The 18926-nt window shown below is 45.3% G+C and overlaps 1 protein-coding gene across 1 annotated transcript in view; it reads left to right on the top strand.

The window, feature by feature from the left end:
* CCDC172 (coiled-coil domain containing 172) overlaps positions 1-18926 on the top strand; it is a 58789-nt gene that overhangs the window by 21308 nt on the left and 18555 nt on the right. The window contains exons 5-6 of the mRNA XM_060241562.1: positions 1148-1249; positions 1785-1887. Of these exons, the coding sequence (XP_060097545.1) occupies positions 1148-1249; positions 1785-1887 (205 nt within the window). The remainder of the gene's footprint in view (positions 1-1147; positions 1250-1784; positions 1888-18926) is intronic.

Below are 18926 nucleotides of genomic sequence, written 5' to 3'. Positions count from 1 at the left end.
GGAACAGTGAGAAAGCATTCAAAAGCAGTGCTTAATTAAGGATTACACAAAGTTAACTCTACAACATATACTTCCAGTCAAACTTCACCAATGTCTGTACTGCACAGTTACTGTTACACAAATGATACTTGCTGATTTTTTAGGCTTGCCATTCTCCGGTCTGAGTGGGGATCCCCCAGTTCTGTAGGCTCCTCCCTGCCACCAGCCAGCTGGCCACCATGGGGAAGCCCCAGCCCAACAGCATGCAAAACTGCTTGTATTTTGGAATGTGTGTGCATCTTTAAATCTCAGTGAGACTAAAGTGGGGGGGGGGAGCAGACAGAGTCACATGGTTCTTCCTGGTGAGTGAGTGAGGGAGAGAGGGAGAGAGCACAGTCCCTCTGTTTTGCATTCATTTCAGAAGTGGTAATGGATAGTAAAAATCATGGATAGTAAAGAGTCATCTAGATTATGGGATGCAGGAAAACTCCACCCCCTAGACCTCACTATCCTTACATACTTTTACTTTCCTGTGTTAGTCTGAAGAAGTTGGTTGAAATACAGTAGATTGTTTCATTCAGCAACTCCCATGAGTAAAGTGATCTATACCATTGCCCCAGGGAGATTACAAAACTGTGGGCTTGTTCACTTTCATTTAGTGGGAGTGAAGCTGCTGGTGAAGGCAAAAAAAGAGAAGGAGGAAATGTAGTCTATTCAAGGGAACTGCACTGCTGTATTTTTATTTATTCATTTATTTATATTTAGGGAATGGGAAAGTCTCCAGGCTCCACCACCAAAGTCCTCAGATATTTTCTGAATTGAATCTGGCAACCCTCCTGACTTTGCAAGCATGTCCTTGCTTTTGTAGAATATACTTTTTTTTAAAAAAAAGAATGGTAACTCTTAAACAAGATTATTCCTTTTTATTATAAAGATCTCAGAGTCTATTAAACACTTTTAATTCTCAGGACCATATTTCTGTGCAATTTTCTAAATATGCAAATGTCAGTTACTGAGAAATATTGCCATATGATTATTGCATATAGCATACTGTATGTATTGTGTATATTTCTCCCTTACAAAGTATCTAGAGAGGGTTTACAATGGTAAAGAATTATCTCATAAATCTTTAATGAACTCTGACTTTAAACTAAAATTACCTTCCTAGAAATTGAGTCAATGGAACGTGAAAATGTTCAATTAAAAATGTTTCATCTGCAGAAGAATGAATTAAAACAGGATCTATCTATTCTCCAGAAGAAACTCAAAGGTACTTTATTTACCAGATTCCATGCTTTTATATGTAGTTGGAAAATTACATTTGATAAGTCAACTTGGTGACTTATGACAGATCAGTAGACATTGTACATTAAGGAATTTTTAAAAATGACTTAACAATCAGGTCATAAACTAAATAATTAAAATTATGTCAATTTCACACATTTTCTATTTTTCTTGACAGCTAGCAATTCCCACTGCCTAAGAAATGAGCCTCTTTTAAATTAGCTTGTATCTTTTGCAGTGGGAACTGCAACACCAAAAAATGAAATTTGTCTTTGCACCCAGTTCTCCCTGGCATTCATAGCTCTTCTTCAGATTCTAGGCTTTAGTATTCCACAATCTAGTAAGACTGGCCTCAGGTGAAACTGGAAAATATTAATATCTTCAGTTATAATCCAACATTCCCCCTCAATAAAGGTAATCAGATCAATTGTGTATATTAAAAAGTGTATTCTAATAAGTGTATACTAATAAGATGAGTAATGATAAAAGCAATGATAAAAGGGTATTATTTCTCTGTTCAGATTTTGAAGATGAGATAAGGGAAGCTAAAACCACCACAAAATGTTTAGAAGCAGAAAAAATCAAAATCAGTGAAAAACCTCAAACCGATGCTGAATATGTAAGGTAAATTTTAATACAATGATCCTAAAAGTCAATTTTGTTTTTAACTTTTGGGTATTCTCAGTGACAAGTCCATTAAGCCAGCCAGATGTAGTATGCCCTTTCATTTGCATGGCTTCCACATATGCAGAGTGAAGGAGCCCCAAATCAGGCTAAACTGAAAGAGGTCCACCAAGTCTCTTTTCCTCTTGTCACAGATAGTTGAAGTGTAAACAAAATCCTCTAAATGAAATGTACTTTGCTGCAGAATTTGTGTACAGAAGCAGGAGTGTATAAATGACACATACATCAAAGAGGGACTGTAAATGATAATGCCAGTTGCAGGTCTGTAAACTGATGTGCTACAGCAAACTACCACTTGCTTTTGCATTATTTATTCTATTATAGTACATTAGCTTTTCTGATGTATGAGGTTGTCATCTTCCTTCTAAATAATACACTGCTCCTGAAGTATCTTGCTATTTCACTATCATTTAACATTCAATACAGCATAATTAGGAAAGTGGTGTTTACTTTAAGTATAAAAGTGCTGAGGATCATGGTTAGTTGCAATCCATGGGCTTGCAACTGATTTACTGTGATTGGAATCAGCGGGCATAAGAAATTAAGTCATTTGAACAGAAACAAAATACAATAAATATTGGTTCTTTGAAAATGCTCTGAGACGATCATATAAAAATTGTAAAAGGATAGGAACCTATGTGATACAGTGCTGGACTTGGACTGGGGTGGGGGAGTGGAGAAGAACTGAGTTCCATGTCCCCATTTGGGCCATGAAACTTCTTACTTTCCCTTAGACTAACCTACTCCACAGGATCATTGTGAGGGGGAAAACGTACACCATCCTGAGCTCTTGCAGAGAAGGGGGATATATAAATGTGAGGGATGAATGAATGCAATGAAGTCATTCCAGTGGTTGAATATTAAGCAAAATAATCTATCTATATATATAATTCCCCTTTCGGTGGTGGCCAAATGGTGCTCTCCTATTGGCTTACAGGTGCATTCCATGCACTCGACAAATAATTGGCTCATCATGCATCAGTCACCACCCCTGGGTTTCCATTGACTGACTCCCAGTTTGGTGTAGTGGTTAAGTGTGCGGACTCTTATCTGGGAGAACCGGGTTTGATTCCCCACTTGCACCTGCTAGCATGGCCTTGGGTCAGCCATAGCTCTGGCAGAGGTTGTCCTTGAAAGGGCAGCTGCTGTGAGAGCCCTCTCCAGCCCCACCCACCTCACAGGGTGTCTGTTGTGGGGGAGGAAGGTAAAGGAGATTGTGAGCCGCTCTGAGACTCTTCGGAGTGGAGGGCGGGATATAAATCCAATATCATCTTCTTCTTCTTCTTCTTCTTCTTCTTCTTCTTCTTCTTCTTCTTCTTCTTCTTCTTCTTCTTCTTCTTCTTCTTCTTCTTCTTCTTCTTCTTCTTCTTCTTCTTCTTCTTCTTCTTCTTCTTCTTCTTCTTCTTCTTCTTCTTCTTCTTCCCCTATCCCCCACCTACTGCAGGCCCGGGAACACTGAACAAAACACCAAAACAGTCTTACTGATGGGGAATTTTATATATATATATATATATATATATAATAAACACCTTCTGTACCCACAGTTTCCCAAAACAACCTGATGCTCTCAGTACCTAATACATGAGATTCAGTAACTTTTCAAAAACAACAGATAAGCTTTCATTGTACTCCAGTTTTCTCTCAGGACAGTGCGCATAAGCTATATATAGAAAAGCAAAACAGCACATTCACATTATACTTTCAGGTAAAACATAGATTCTTATACAGAAACAGACACATCTCAGACACTTCTGTGTCCTCTCCATCAATCCTCCTTTGAAAGGGCTGCCACTTTACTGCAGCCTCATGAAAGGTGTCACGGCCACTGCCAACAAGAGACCTCTGCTGCCCCATCAATGGACCACACAGATGGACTTCCAGCACATGTAGCCCTCAAAGGCCGCTGAAACAGCAAGGGAGCTACTGCCACTGTTGTAATGCAACTAGGAGGCAAGGCCTGGCCCCTCCAGAAGCATTTCCTCAGAGGCCATGGCTGCCACTTCTTTCCTATCACTCCTTCCCTCCCTTCTCTCCTCAGACTCGCCCCAGAACAGATAAGAATTGGGCCACTGGGAAAGCTGCTAGCTAAAGGCTGTTGCTAGGCCACCAAGGTTGTCTCTGTCAGTAAAAGGAGCCAGTTATTCTTCTGACTGGCATGACTTAACTAGGCCTGCTGCTTGCTCCTGTTCAGCTGCAGCAACCCCGCCCCCCCATGACAGCCACTGTGACTTTGCAGCTGCTAACTCCAGGTTGGCAAATTCCTGGAGATTTGAGAGGTGGAGCCTGAGGAGGGGTGGGACCTCAGACAGGTACAATACAATACCGTAGACTCCACCCTCCAAATCAGGAATTTTCTCCTGGGAAACAACCATTGCTAATCTCCATGTGAGGGCTGGAGATCACTCAGAATTACAACTGGTCTCCAGATAGCAGAGATCAGTTCACCTTGAGGTGGGAGCGGGGAGTGAATGCCTTCATTTGGGTACATGGGAAGATAACGAGGGAGGGCATTCATTCTCTCAGAGCCTCTTTCAAGAGTCCATTGTATTTTTTTCCACAACGGGGCTTATTCCTAGTGCTACATAATTGATGAGTTCTGCTAAACAATAAAAATAGCATTTCAGTTTTATATGATAGTTAAGCATTAGAAAATAAAGAAATTGCTATGTCAAAATAATGCTTTTCAGGGATTTTCTTTGAACAGGAATGCACAGGAACGCAGTTCCAGCTGGCTTGGTGTCAAAGGGTGTGGCCTAATATGCAAATGAATTCCTGCTGGGCTTTTTCTACAAAAAATGCCTGATGCTTTTTATAAGAGAGCGTTAAAAAAGCTTATCTTTTAATACTTTGGGTCCAGTTCAGCAGCACCATTTGAAAAGTATGCTAACATTCAATAATATGTAATATGTTATGTTTTCTTAATCTAAAGCCAAAGCATCAGTATGCACCTCTTAGCCTAAGACCTTCAAAATTCTATATAGGTGTTCAATTTAAGCCATATTGATTTCCATGAAAAATGCTATCGTTTTTCCCACTGCACAGAAACAAAGTAGAAATTAGGCAATTGTTTGCATTATTGGTGCACTCACTTAGCAATGTTCAGCAGGTCTACTGTTCTTTGAATGGACTGCTGTGGGGACAGGAAAAAGGGATGAAGTAACTGTAAATGTGAAAGTTGTATGTAATTTTGGTTTATTGTTTTGTGAACTCCCGTAATTTGTACTGTACTGTACTGAATTCCTGTACTGAATTTGATAATCTATGTCAATATTTCTCTAAATTTTGATGCCTGAATACAGGGTGATGGTGGTTTGAACAGGCATCCATATAGGCTTCCCAATCCCCAGGTCCCAGCGGGGGATCCCCTGGTTTTACAGGCTTCCCCCCTCCCCCAGCCAGCTGGCCAGCGGGGGAAGCTCCACCCCAACAGCCATTATGCACCTCCAGAAACGATTCCCATAGGGAATGATGGGGAATTGATCCGCGGGTGTCAGGGGCTCTGGGGGGGCTGTTTTTTGAGGTAGAGGTGCCAAATTTTCTGTATAGCATCTAGTGCCTCTCCCCAAAATACCTCCCAAGTTTCAAAAGGATTGGACCAGGGGGTCCAATTCTATGAGCCCCAAAAGAAGGTGCCCCTATCCTTCATTATTTTCTATGGAAGGAAGGCATTCTAAAAGGTGTGCCGTCCCTTTATATGTGACGGCCAGAACTCCCTTGGAGTTCAATTATGCTTGTCACACCCTTGCTCCTGGCTCCGCCCCCAATGTCTCCTGGCTCCACCCCCAAAGTCTCCTGGCTCCACCCCCAAAGTCCCCAGATATTTCTTGAATTGGACTTGGCAACCCTATATCCATATTGCATCTATGAGATATCTCAATTAGTAGAGCCTTCCAACAATATTTTGTTCTTCTTCCCAGTCAGTCAAGAATGGATCATTTTTCTGGGCAACTATAATAAGCTTGCTCATAGCTATGGGAGAACACATGAGGGGAGTACGACCACCCCCCGCCCCACAACGTGGCATGCCTCACTTAATCCCGGTTTTGATCTTATGTCTCTAGTCCATTCCATTGCAGATATATAAGGGGAAATGTGCAAGCAGTTTTTGTCTAGATTCCCTAGGAAAGAATGAGGGAGGGAAAACTGCAAGACAGTTGGATCTGAGTCAGTTAACCTCTTTCTGACCAAATTCATTCTCTTCTACACTGTGTCATGGCTCTTTGTTTCTTTTTTGTATGTTGTTCTCCTCTTTAATATCCCTACAGTAACACTGTGCAGAAAACTGCAGGGAGAGTGAGTATAGGCGTAAACTACGCGGGGGCTGGAGGGCTCGAGCACCCCCTGGAGTTTCCCACCCAGGGCTCAGCCCCTGCCAGCAATCGGTACAGGACTTCAGGGCTCGACAACCAAGCAACCAAATAGTGACAAACTCCTTTGATACTTTTTCCTCTAGGCTGAAAACATCAGCGGTGTAGTGTGATTTCCTATACCTTCTTACAAATGCTAATGAGCTAGCAGAGCAGGAATAGAATAGATAAACATCCCCCCCCCACTATCTCTGGAGACAGGAAAAATAAGGGAAGTGGTGGGGACTGGGGAAAGGAAAGGTCTTTTGTTGCTAGATCCACAGAGGAGGAACAGATTTGGCTGGCCTAGGGGGTTGAAGGAGAACGCTTGAAAGGTAATTCTGATCTGCAGTTTTTTTTGATGTGCCATTGGACTCTCTAAATTAATTACTAAGGTTTTGATATCCAGAACACATCAGGTGGGGTAGCCATGTCGGTCAGAAGCAGCATAACAAAGTTAGAGTCTGTGGCACCTTTAAGATCAATCAAGTTTAATTCTAGGTATAAGCTTTCATGTGCATGCACACTGTTTTATTTAGATCTAGGTGGGTAGCTGTGTTGTTCTGAAGCAATAAAGTTTGACCAGTAGCACCTTTAAGACCAATGAAGTTTCATTCTAGCCTAGGTATAAGCTTTTGTGTACAAGGACACTTCATCAGATACAGATGAAACAGAATTTAGAGTCAAGGTGCATAAGTACAGGAGTTGTCCTTGAAAGGGCAGCTTCAGGGAGAGCTCTCTCAGCCCCACCCACCTCACAGGGTGTCTGTTGTGGGGGAAGAAGATAAAGGAGATTGTAAGCGCTCTGAGACTCTGATTCAGAGAGAAGGGTGGGTTATAAATCTATGGTCTTCTTCTTTCTCCTCTTCTTCTTCCTCTTCCTCCTCATCTCAATTTATACCCCATCCAACCCTGTAGCAAAAAAAATCCATGCCTCATGTCAGAGAAATATTTGTGTCTGGGTGTAACCAGCCCCGTAGCCAGAAATTTTTGGGTGGGGGGAGGGCGTGAAGTCTTGGCTGCTTCTTCCAATAGCCAGCCTCCAGGCCCCAGCTCTCTCTCACGCTCTTGGGGGTGGGAAGAAGAGTCGGGGAGAGTGGTGGCGGTGAAAACGGGGCTGTGGGGAGAGCTTGGGAGGCAGGGAAGAGCCCGGGAAGAGCAGCGGCAGTGAAAATGCGGCTGCGAGCAGTGCGGGAAGAGCGGGAGAGGCAGGGAAGAGTCGGGGGAGAGCGGCAGGCTATGGGCCTGTGTGTAACCCCAGAAACTCTAGTGTATGAAACAATATCAAAAGGCAAGAAGGCACTGTGAAGGGGCTATAGACTCCACTTTGTTGGTGTTAACAGTGCCTTTGTTGTTCAGTCGCACAGTCAAGTCCGACTCCTTGCGACCCCATGGACCAAATCACACCAGGCCCTCCTGTCTTCCACCATCCTCCCAAGTCTGCTCAAATTCGTGTTTGTTTCATCAGTAACTCTGTCCAGCCATCTCATAGTTGCTGTTCCTTTCTTCTTTTGCCTTCTGTTTTTCCTAGCATCAGGATCTTCTCCAGTGAGTGCTCCCTTCTCATTTGGTGGCCAAAGTATTTGAGCTTCAGCTTCAGCATCTGACCTTCCAGGACAGTCTGGGTTGATTTCCCTTAGGACTGACTGATTTGATCTTCTTGCAGTCCAAGGGACTCTCAAGAGTCTTCTCCAGCACTACATCTCAAAAGCATCTATTCTTCTGCACTCAGCCTTCCTTATGGTCCAGCTCTCACAGCCATACATTACTACTGGGAATACCATCGCTTTGACTATACGGACTTTTGGTGGCAGGGTGATGTCTCTACTTTTTATTATACTGCCCAGGTTCGCCATAGCTGTCCTCCCAAGGAGCAAACGTCTTTTAATTTCATGGCTACAGTCACCATCTGCAGTGATCTTGGATCCCGGAAATGTGAAGTCTGTCACTACTTCCATGTCTTCCCCTTCTATTTGCCAAGGTGTGATGGGCCAGATGCCATGGTTTTAGTTTTTTTGATGTTGAGTTTCAAGCCTATTTTTGTGCTCTCCTCTTTCACCCTCAACAAGAAATTATTTAGGTCCTCCTCACTTTCTGCCATTAGAGTAGTGTCATCTGCATATCTGAGGTTGTTGATGTTTTTCCCGGCAATCTTAATTCCAGTTTGTGCTTCATCCAGGCCAGCATTCCGCATGATGTACTCTGCATGTTAATTAAATAAGCAGAGTGACAATATACATCCTTGTTGAACTCCTTTTCCTATTCTAAACTAATCGGTTGTTCCACATCCCGTTCTGACAGTTGCTTCTTGACCCTTATACAGGTTTCTCAGGAGACATGTGAGGTGGTCTGGTGCTCCCATCTCTTTAAGAACTTGCCACAGTTTGTTGTGATCCACACAATCAAAGGCTTTAGCGTAGTCAGTGAAGCAGAAATAGACGTTTTTCTGATACTCCTGTGCTTTCTCCATAATCCATTGACTGTTGGCAATTTGATCTCTAGTTCCTCTACCTCTCCGAAACCCAGCTTGAACTTCTGGTAGTTCCCGATCTACATACTGCTGAAGCCTAGCTTGTAGGATCTTTAACATGACCTTGCTGGCATGTGAAATGAGTGCAATGGTATGATAGTTTGAACATTCCTTGGCATTACCCTTCTTTGGGATTGGAATATAAACTGATCTTTTCCAATCCTGTGGCCACTGTTGTGTTTTCCAAATTTGTTGACATAATGTGTGCATCACTTTAACTGTCGGAGCGGGAGTAGCAGAGTGAGGGAGATGACTTGCCCGACACAGGGCTTCAGGAAAGAAAATCAGGCAGACACGTGCAACTAGTGCCAAAAGGTGTATTAACATATATACACAACAAGTGCTCTCTTGTGCAGTCTATACAATATCACCTCCACGGACAAAGTGCTTCGCCTAACCACCATCTCACAGGGAGAGACCTGTGTGATGCACACACAGATCATATATAGTCCAAGCAGCCAATCCTGGCCGTGCTGACTCAGCAGATTGCATCACTTGGCTTCTGCCGGCTCAAGCCGGTCTGCTGATCAGGTCACTGTGACCTAGCCTGGCAGCTAGATCACCAGCTGTCATACTGTAGCTGTCAGACTGGGTTTATGTAGATTCTTGCTCCAACACACCTCCTAATCTATTTAAACCCAGTGCACCAAAACACTTTACACAGTTTACATACATGTCCACCAGCAACATTACAGTTCATATTTACGTAGCTCGGAACCCTTTCCGGAATTCGTTCAGGAACTCATCATGATTGTAAAACACATCATCGTGTTCCTGTTCAGCCAGCTCTTTCAGACGCTTGGCTTCAGCCTCCTTCTCCCTTGCCTCGCACTCTGCCACCCAGGCTTTCCATTTCTTAGCCTTTTCTTTTAACATTTCCTCAAATCCGGGTGGGTCTGGATTGACAGTCAGAGTGACATAGGGACACTTGTACCTAGCGGGACGTTGGCCTTTGGTGGACCTGGCAGACACCCGTGGCCCTGTGCTTGGACCAGCTTTGTCTTCTTCGGGTTGCTCTGTTCCCACCTCCTGGGCTGGTTGCTCTGCCCCTGTAATTGGGTGTTGAACCTCCTGACTCTCACACTTTACCTCCAGTTCCTGCATTTGAGGCTCTGCCTCCTGACTCTGCTCGTCAGGCTCTGTGCCAGCATTCGGCTCACCTTCTCCAGCCCCACTGGGTGCCACCTCCTGGGCTGGAGTTCTGGGCTGCGCTCCAACATCGTTATCGCTACTTGGCAGCAGGACAAATTGTTTCTGCAAGGAGTGCAACCTTGGCCAGCTGCTTTCTTCATTGAACTGGGCACTCTTACTAAGTGTTATCTTGCATTTGCTATTGCAGAAACGATAACACCTGGCCCTTGGCTTGTAGCCCAGAAAAATTAGGCTCTCTGCCCGGACATCCCCCTCCCCGCTACTCGTGGAGTGGATGCCAACCCGAGCCCGTGACCCAAAGACTTTTAAAGAACTCAAATCTGGGGTCTTGTTCAACAGTAACCTGTAAGGCACATTTTTCACAGTATTACACCAAACCCTATTTTGCAAAAAAACAGCTGCATGTATGGTTTCTGCCCAATAGGTCATTGGCAGTTGTGCATCCTCTAACATGCAATACATCACATTCTGCAATACAGCCCCATGCCCATTTTCTCGGGGCGTTGCCGGGTTCGTCAGACGGTGGGCGATGCCCTTGTTCTCCAGCCAACGTTTCATCTGGTTAGATAAGAATTCCCCCCCTCTGTCGGTTTGTACAGCTAGGAGATTAACCCCTAATTGTCTCTCCACTGCTTTGACCCACTTGGTGAATGTCTTATACACCCCAGACTTATGCACCATGGTGAAAACCCACGCGTACCTCGTGTGGTCGTCGGTGGCCACCAAGCAGTATCTCCTCCCCGACAGACTCTTTGGCAATGGGCCAATAACGTCTAAATGGACTAGTTCCAGGGCTCGTGTGCTTTCCCTTGAGCTTTCTTTAGCAACAGCACACGCCTTGCTTTTGGTCTTCTTGCAGACCTGGCAATCCAAGTAACATTTGCAAGGATTTACTTTCAAACTAGGCACAAGCTCCAGGGTTTTCTTTAACGCCCTAAATCCGCAGTGCCCAAGTCTCCTATGGAGCAAATGTATACAATTATTGTGCACAGGCTCATTCGACACCTGAGCCACCTGGGCACAATCACTCTGGACCACATACAGTTTACCTTCCCTCTTTCCTGTCACAAGCAACTTTCCCCCACCTCCCAGGATTTTGCAGCAGGTTTTCTCAAATCTCACCTGGTATCCCTGGTCAAACAGTGTGCTAACACTCAACAGGTTAGACTGCAGTGAGGGTACATACAACACATTTTGCAACATACATTTCAGTGCAGGAAATTCCACATTGCCTGAGCAAACAGAATTGGCAGTGGTCCCATCAGCCAATCTCACATACTTATGCTCAGGACTGTCAATGTTTTTCAACAACTCCTTCTCGCAGCAGAGATGGCTCGTTGCCCCGGAGTCTAAAATCCAAGCAGACCCTGTGCTCTCTACTGCAGACGTGACCAGCCGGGTTGCTTCCTCACACGGGCTGGCGGTCCTCCGCTCTCGCCGCACACGCCCCCGCCTCTTCTCCCTCTCAGGGCAAGCTCGGAGCAGGTGCTGCGACGACCCGCATCCATAGCAGCGACGGACTGCAAACGCAGTCGGCTCCACTTCCTCCACCTTCGGACGCCTGCCAGCAGCAAAAGCTGGCTCATTCTTGGCTGTCTTCCCGGACACACCGATAACAGCACGCTGCCCGGCCGACACCCCCGGACAGCTCACGGCCGCAATTCTCTCTTGGAAGTCAAGCAGGTGGGCACAGACGTATTCCATGGTCAGGGTCGCTACGTCCACCGTCTCCAGAGAAGTTATCAGGGGAGTGTACTCAGGTGGCAACGACGACAGCAAAATGTACACTCTGTCGTCTGGAGCTACAGTCTTGCCTCTTGCCTCCAGCTCAACGAAACAGTCCGTTAGCCGTTTGATGTGATCTTTCACACACCCTCCAGCCGGCATAACGGTGCGGAACATCCTCCTTGTCAAGGCCATGAGGGAACCAGCAGTGGTGCTAACATGCACCGCACTCAACGCGTCCCAGGCAGCCTTGGGAGTGTCCTTCCCTCGCACATAAACCAGCTGGTCATCTCCTATAGACAGCACTATGTTGGCCAGTGCCTTATCCGATAACACAGTCTCGGCAGGAGATAAGTCAGCAGGGGGGTTACTCACGAACAGCCATTGCCCTTCACGCTTGAGGTAGTGTTGCATTCTCAGGCTCCACACCGCGTAGTTGGCTGAGGTGAGCTTCTCAACGGCTACTCCAAGCTGTTGCTGAGCCATCGTGCCGACTCCTCCTCACGGCTGGCTGCCGACGTCCCTCTGGCTCTCAAACAGAGAACGGTGGTGCTTCTGTGTCCTTCACCGGCGTTCCTCGCCTCCGGCTCTTTCCAAACTCACAGTCAGCTCAACTCTCAACTCTCTCCTCCGCGCAGCGGAACCGCCCTGGGCCCATAACCCTGTCGGAGCGGGAGTAGCAGAGTGAGGGAGATGACTTGCCCGACACAGGGCTTCAGGAAAGAAAATCAGGCAGACACGTGCAACTAGTGCCAAAAGGTGTATTAACATATATACACAACAAGTGCTCTCTTGTGCAGTCTATACAATATCACCTCCACGGACAAAGTGCTTCGCCTAACCACCATCTCACAGGGAGAGACCTGTGTGATGCACACACAGATCATATATAGTCCAAGCAGCCAATCCTGGCCGTGCTGACTCAGCAGATTGCATCACTTGGCTTCTGCCGGCTCAAGCCGGTCTGCTGATCAGGTCACTGTGACCTAGCCTGGCAGCTAGATCACCAGCTGTCATACTGTAGCTGTCAGACTGGGTTTATGTAGATTCTTGCTCCAACATTAACAGCATAATCTTTTAGGACTTTGAATAGTTAAAGGTGCTACTGGGCTCAGTTCTCACATTTGTTGACTGCTTTATTATCTGTACTAGAAATAAGGCCTGTTGTGAAGAAAAATACAATGGGTTGTGGAATGAGGCTCTGGGCGAGTGCTTGCTGTCTTCCCACCCACCCAAGTGAAGGCATTGAACTCCCCCCCACACACACACCTCAGGAGGAGCTGATCACTGCCATCTGGAAACCAGTTGTAAATCTGAGTGGTCTCCATTGTCTCCCTAGAGGGAAATGGCATTGTATCTGAGGTCCTATCCCTTCTCAAACCCCAACCTCTCCAGGCCCCACCCCTAACCTGGAGTTGGCAACCCTATCTCCTTTCCTTTATCTGCCCTTCTGACTTCAGCTTTCCATTGCCTTCCCCCTCCCTGCAGCTTCTACAGTGGGGGATCCAAAGCAGTTTGCGTCATTCTCCTCTCCCCCCATGTGATCTGAACAACAACCCTGAGAGACAGGTTAGGCTGGAAGTCTATGCCTGGTTCAAAATCACACAGTCAGCTTCCACAGCAAGAACCTGGGTCTGGCAGATCCCACTCTGAAGCCCTAACTTGCATGTCCTCTGTATTGCTATGTTGCATACATATTGTACAAAGTTCAGAGTTAGTTAAATACAATAACAGTGTATTGCTATGTTGCATACATATTGCTATAGTAGATAGGTCCAAATAGGCAGCTATGTTGGTCTGAAGTAGTAGAACAAAATAGGAGTCAATTGCACCTTTAAGACCAACTTAAATAAAACTAAGTTGGTCTTAAAGGTGCAATTATTATTTTACTATTTTAACTGTGTAAGATGTTTTAAATTCAAAAATTATGTTAGATTTTTATGTGTTGTGAGCCGCCCTGAGCCACTTCGGTGGGAAGGGCGGGATATAAATTTAAATAAACTTGAAACTTGCAATTGACTCCTATTTTGTTATATTGCTATAGTATTAACTAACTCTGAACTTTGTACATTGCTCAAAAATTGAGCACCCAGAAACTGGTTTGTATTCTGCCTGGGTCAGATACCCATGAATTTATCAAACAAAGGTATCTGTGATGCCATAGTTTTGTCAATTTCAGTACAATCGTACTTTATTAATGAGGCAGAAACAAGACACCTGTAAGTGACTGTTCACTGAAACTTATAAAATGTTCCCCTAAAGTTTTTCTGTATTGCCTTTTACTGTCAAATTTGTGACCATTGGTTTGTCCTATGCACATGATATGTATATTTGGATATCTTAAAGTGACTATTCTAAAAGTGAATTTCAAAAACAGGACACAGCAAGAGACCTCTGAGATACCACTATAACCACTGGCAAACTCCCATCTTTTCCTAGGTTTGACCCAGTCCATGGGCATTGTTGTGGGGTGCTCCCTAAATTTACGGGGAGGGAGCTTCTCTATAAATTCATAGGTAGTGATAATGGAGGCCCCTCCCTGTGATGTCACTGGCTCCTACCTATGATGTCACTGGGAAATTGAAAAGTCTACACCCCTGAGTGGGAGATACCTCTTTTGCAGTAGGTGATTTACCTTGGAAGTGGAAGTGGAGCAGGAACAAAAATAATCAATGCCCAATTCCACTGTCTGGTATGTGGTTCTAATTAGTAATTGTAAATTACCCTGTTGTAACTTGGATGTGTGAAAGCATATGTGCATAAGGTTTTGCTCTGAGTATCACTCAAGGGAACTTTTCAGGATAAATGCAGAAGAAGCTTTATTTGAGATAAGTCTGCAAATCAAACACATGGCAAGAAAGCCTTTCTTTGCTGAAACTGAAGTAAAATGAAACTTAACTAATATATATACAGATAACTTAACGGCCCCAGCCTTACACGCCAGAATTCTGGACGTGCAATTCCAGTACCAAAACACATTTTTAAAATTTCTCAAGTCCACAATAGGGTTGCCAATCTCCAGGTGAGAGCAGGGGATCCCCTGGTTTGGAAGCCCTCCCCCTGCTTCAGGGTCATCAGAAAGTGGGGGGGGGGATGTCTGCTAGACACTTCATTATTCCCTCTGGAGACTGATTTCCATAGGGCAGCATTTCCCATTTGCAGGGACGCGACCTGGTACCAGGCCACGGAAACCTCAATACCAGGTCACAAGAAAAGCCAAAGCTAGCCCCGCCCTCAGCAAAGCATGAGGTCTGCTCTGCTTCCTTCCTTCCCCCATCTCGCTGTTGTGCAGATAAAAGCTAGGCTTGAAGACTGACACAGGTTGCAAAGCCTGAGTTCCGTTTCCTTCCATCCCCCAACATCTCTGTGTTGCGCAGATAAAAGCTAGGCTTGAAGACTGACACAGGCTGCAAAGCCTATGCCCTGTTTTGCTTCCTTCCATCCCCCAATGTCTCTGTGTTGTGCAGAGAGGAGCTGGGCTTCCTCTCCTTCCTTCTCCCCCCCTCCCCACCCCCCACACAGTGTTTGAGAGAAAAGCCGGAGTCCACTGGCACTTTAGGCCCATGAAGTATTCTTCAAGGTATGAGCTTTCATGTGCCTTGCAATATATTCTTTTGGGGAGATTTCGCCGGGAGGCCTGGGCGCCAAAGGTTTCAGCCAGGAGAGGCAGGGAGTGAGCATTCCAGTAGCTTTTTTAATTTTTAACCAAATGACCCCTGGGCAGAATTATTACTGGCTGGGGTCATCTAATGGTGAGTAAGGCCTTCCTTCCTTCCTTCCTTCCTTCCTTCCTTCCTTCCTTCCTTCCTTCCTTCCTTCCTTCCTTCCTTCCTTCCTTCCTTTCTTTCCTGCAAGTGATGCTCTGTCTGTATTCTTTGTGCGGGGGGGGGGGAGGAAGCAACAGTGGGAGTGCTTCTAGTACCCTGGCCCCACTGGTGGAACTGTGTGAGAGAATTTTCCACTGGCTTGATCCAACATGGCTTCTCTTATGTTCTTTCTTTCCATGTCTTTCTTTTCCTTTCTTTCCATTTCATTATTTCCCTTTCTCTTTCTTTTCTTCCATTTTTACTGGATGAAACTTTTTTGTTCATCATACTGTTGTTGCAGACATAGAAGCTCTGCCAATGAAAAGTTGGCACCCCCAGTTGTAGCCAGCTGGCCTTTCTATGAGATTTCTGTGTGAATGAGCGAGAGTAAGAGGTGTGGGGCAGAAAGAGATTATTGGAGATTACTGCTATATATCTCAACAGCACTGGAAGTGCCGGTACTATGAACTTGGCACCATTTTACTGGTCCTACTTTTAACAGCTGTCTGACACCAAAATTAAACTCCTACTGTAGATATTAAAAAGGATGAAAGAAGTTCACTGGTTAAATATCTGCAGAACAGGTTGCTTTTAAAGCCATGGGAAACACAGCCAGTAAAAAGCTGCAAGCCCCTCATAAATATCATTTTGGGGATAACTGCAGAAAAGCTTTTATGAACTTCATATAACTTGAAATTACTTCATTAATTGCAGTACAATTTTCTGCTACCTTCCACAGCAATTTCCCAGTGTTTCAGCCAAGGAAAAGTATGACAAATAGCTGTCAAAAGACTTTCTTGAAACCAAGCAAGCTTGGTTGTAGCTTGAGGCAGGGTTCCAGTAGTAACAACTGAAGGAAGGGCCTACTAAATGTGTCAGCATATTTTGAGGTAGAGCAGCTGCCAGGGCCCAGTGTGGGTGGTACACAGTGCTGGCATTCCTGATGGCAATGGCAACAACACTCCCATCTACATACACTGGCCAGTGCTGTTGAGGAAGGGGTGTGTAGGCGGTGCAGGCAATTGAACATGGGCATTAGGAGTTCTTGCTAGCTGGAGAAGAATACACAAACAGATAGGTGCATGCAGGTGTGGGGGTGGGAAGAGAGGACCCTGGAAATGTATGAAAAAGTTGCAGACTTCCCACTTTCCACCCCCATTTTGGCTCCGCATGAGTTTCAGAGAGATTTTTCTGACTCTGAAAACGAAATTACTTCAGAAGAAGAGGCAGGTTATGGGGAGTGCCCTGGAAGTGACATCACTTGGCCCTTGACCTGGAAGTGACATCACAGGAAATGATATAATTCCTGTCTCCTGTCTCCACCCCTGAATTTTAGTGGGCCATGAAGGAGAAGTGTAAAAATAACATTTCTCCTCCGAATTTTAGTGGGCCATGGGGGGAAGTTTGGGAAACCCTGCCATAGGGTATAATGAAGAATCAATCCACGGGTATCTGGGGTTCTGGGGAGCCCTGTTTTTTTAGGTAGAGGCACCAAATTTGCAGCATAGCATCCAGGGGGTCCAATTCTATGAGCCCCAAAAGAAGGTGCCCCTATCCTTCATTATTTCCAATACAGAGAAGGCATGCTTGTCGCAATTTTCCTTCTGGCTACACCCACAGTGTCTCCTGGCTCCACCCCCAAAGTCTCCTGACTCCACCCCTAAAGTCCCTAGATATTTCTTGAATTGGACTTGGCAACTCTAGTCCACAATGTTTTCAGTAAGTCAAGGTTGCACATTTCAGTCCAAAGCTACTCTTCCTTGTCTCCAGCTTCTGTTTCCAGGGAGATATGATACCAGCAATTCTCTCAGTGTTACATTTCCCTCTTCTGGGTCCCTTACTTGGGGCAATCTCATGTTAGTTACTTAAAAGGATTAAGTGTAGAACATAACAGTTGATGAAATACAAGTCTTCTTGTTGCTAGATCTGTTGTTCAGGATACACACCACTCTATGCTACTATATATGAAAACATGAATATATGAATAAGTATATGGATACATGAATATATGAATAAGCAATGAAAATACTACAGAGAATATTCAGTTGATCAAACCAATACAATTGCACTTTTAATATCAATAACATTCAGTAGACGATAATATTGGATTTATACCCCACTCTTCACTTTGAATCTCAGAGTGGCCTACAATCTCCTTTACCTTCCTTCCCCACCACAGACACCCTGTGAGGTAGGTGGAGCTGAGAGAGCTCTCACGGAAGCTGCCCTTTCAAGGACAGCTCTGCGAGAGCTATAGCTGACCCAAGGCCATTCCAGCAGCTACAAGTGGAGGAGTGGGGAATCAAACCTGGTTCTTCCAGATAAGAGTCCGTTCACTTAATTGCTACACCAAACTGGAGCATTCAGAACCCATCCTGATAATATGCCTCTAGGAATTGGCCATTAGCTGTGAGGCATTTGGAAGCTTTTTTGCAGGTAAAGTCTTGTCACTGCAAGACCTCCCAACCACAACTGTTCAATAATGGAACTGGAGGCTCCTTGTCAGTCTTCTGGTCCTGTTTTGGACCACTTCGATCAGCTCTCCCAGGAAGAAGTTCACAAGATTGTGGCACCTATAAAGCCCACCATTTGCCCCCTAGATCCATGCCCTTCCTGGCTGGTTAAAGTCTGCTGGGAGAGTGTTTGGATTCCTTTTTGAGATATAATCAACCTATCCCTCCTTAAAGGTGGCAGAACAGGCTTTCTTGAATGATGCTGCTATCCTGGATCCAGTCCAGTCCAGTTTTTACCCTGGCCACAGAACAGAGATCGTGCTGGTTGCCCTCACGGATTGAGGTGGGTGACACTGCTGTCACTTCTTTATCTACTGGCAGCGTTAGATATGACCTCTTAACCCACTGCCTCGCCAACACTGGGATACAGGGGACTGCTCTACAATGGCTTTCCTCCTTTCATGGTCGGGGACAGAGGGTGGCACTCAGGGAGGACCTATCCCAGAGATACCTGCTTATATGCAGTGTGCCACATGGATGTTGTTCAACATCTATATGCACCCACTTGCCCAGCTGGTTCGGAGGTATGGGCTGGGTTGCCACCAGTATGCTGATGACACCCCAGAGGTGCTGGACGGGGCATTGCAGGCCATGACTGGGTGGCTTCAACAGAACCAATTGAAATTAAACCCAAGCAAGACGGAGGTACTGAACCTGAGTCATGGAAATCTGGGATCGGGAATCCAGCTCCCAGTGGGATGTCACAGAAGAGCTCGGAGGTACTCCTGGATGCCTCCCTTTTGATGGAGACCCAGGTTGCTACAATTGCTTGATTGGCCTTTATCACCTGTGTCTGGTCAAGCAACTGGTTCCCTATCTCACTTCCCAGGACTTAGCTACTGTGATCCATGCAATGATCACTTCCAGACTGGATTATTGTAACTTGACCCAGAAATGGCAGCTATTG

Source organism: Heteronotia binoei, chromosome 6, assembly GCF_032191835.1.
Source record: "Heteronotia binoei isolate CCM8104 ecotype False Entrance Well chromosome 6, APGP_CSIRO_Hbin_v1, whole genome shotgun sequence".
Taxonomy (NCBI): Eukaryota; Metazoa; Chordata; class Lepidosauria; order Squamata; family Gekkonidae; genus Heteronotia; species Heteronotia binoei.
Note: the sequence above shows the minus strand (reverse complement) of the source record. Positions and strands in the feature narration are given on the sequence as shown.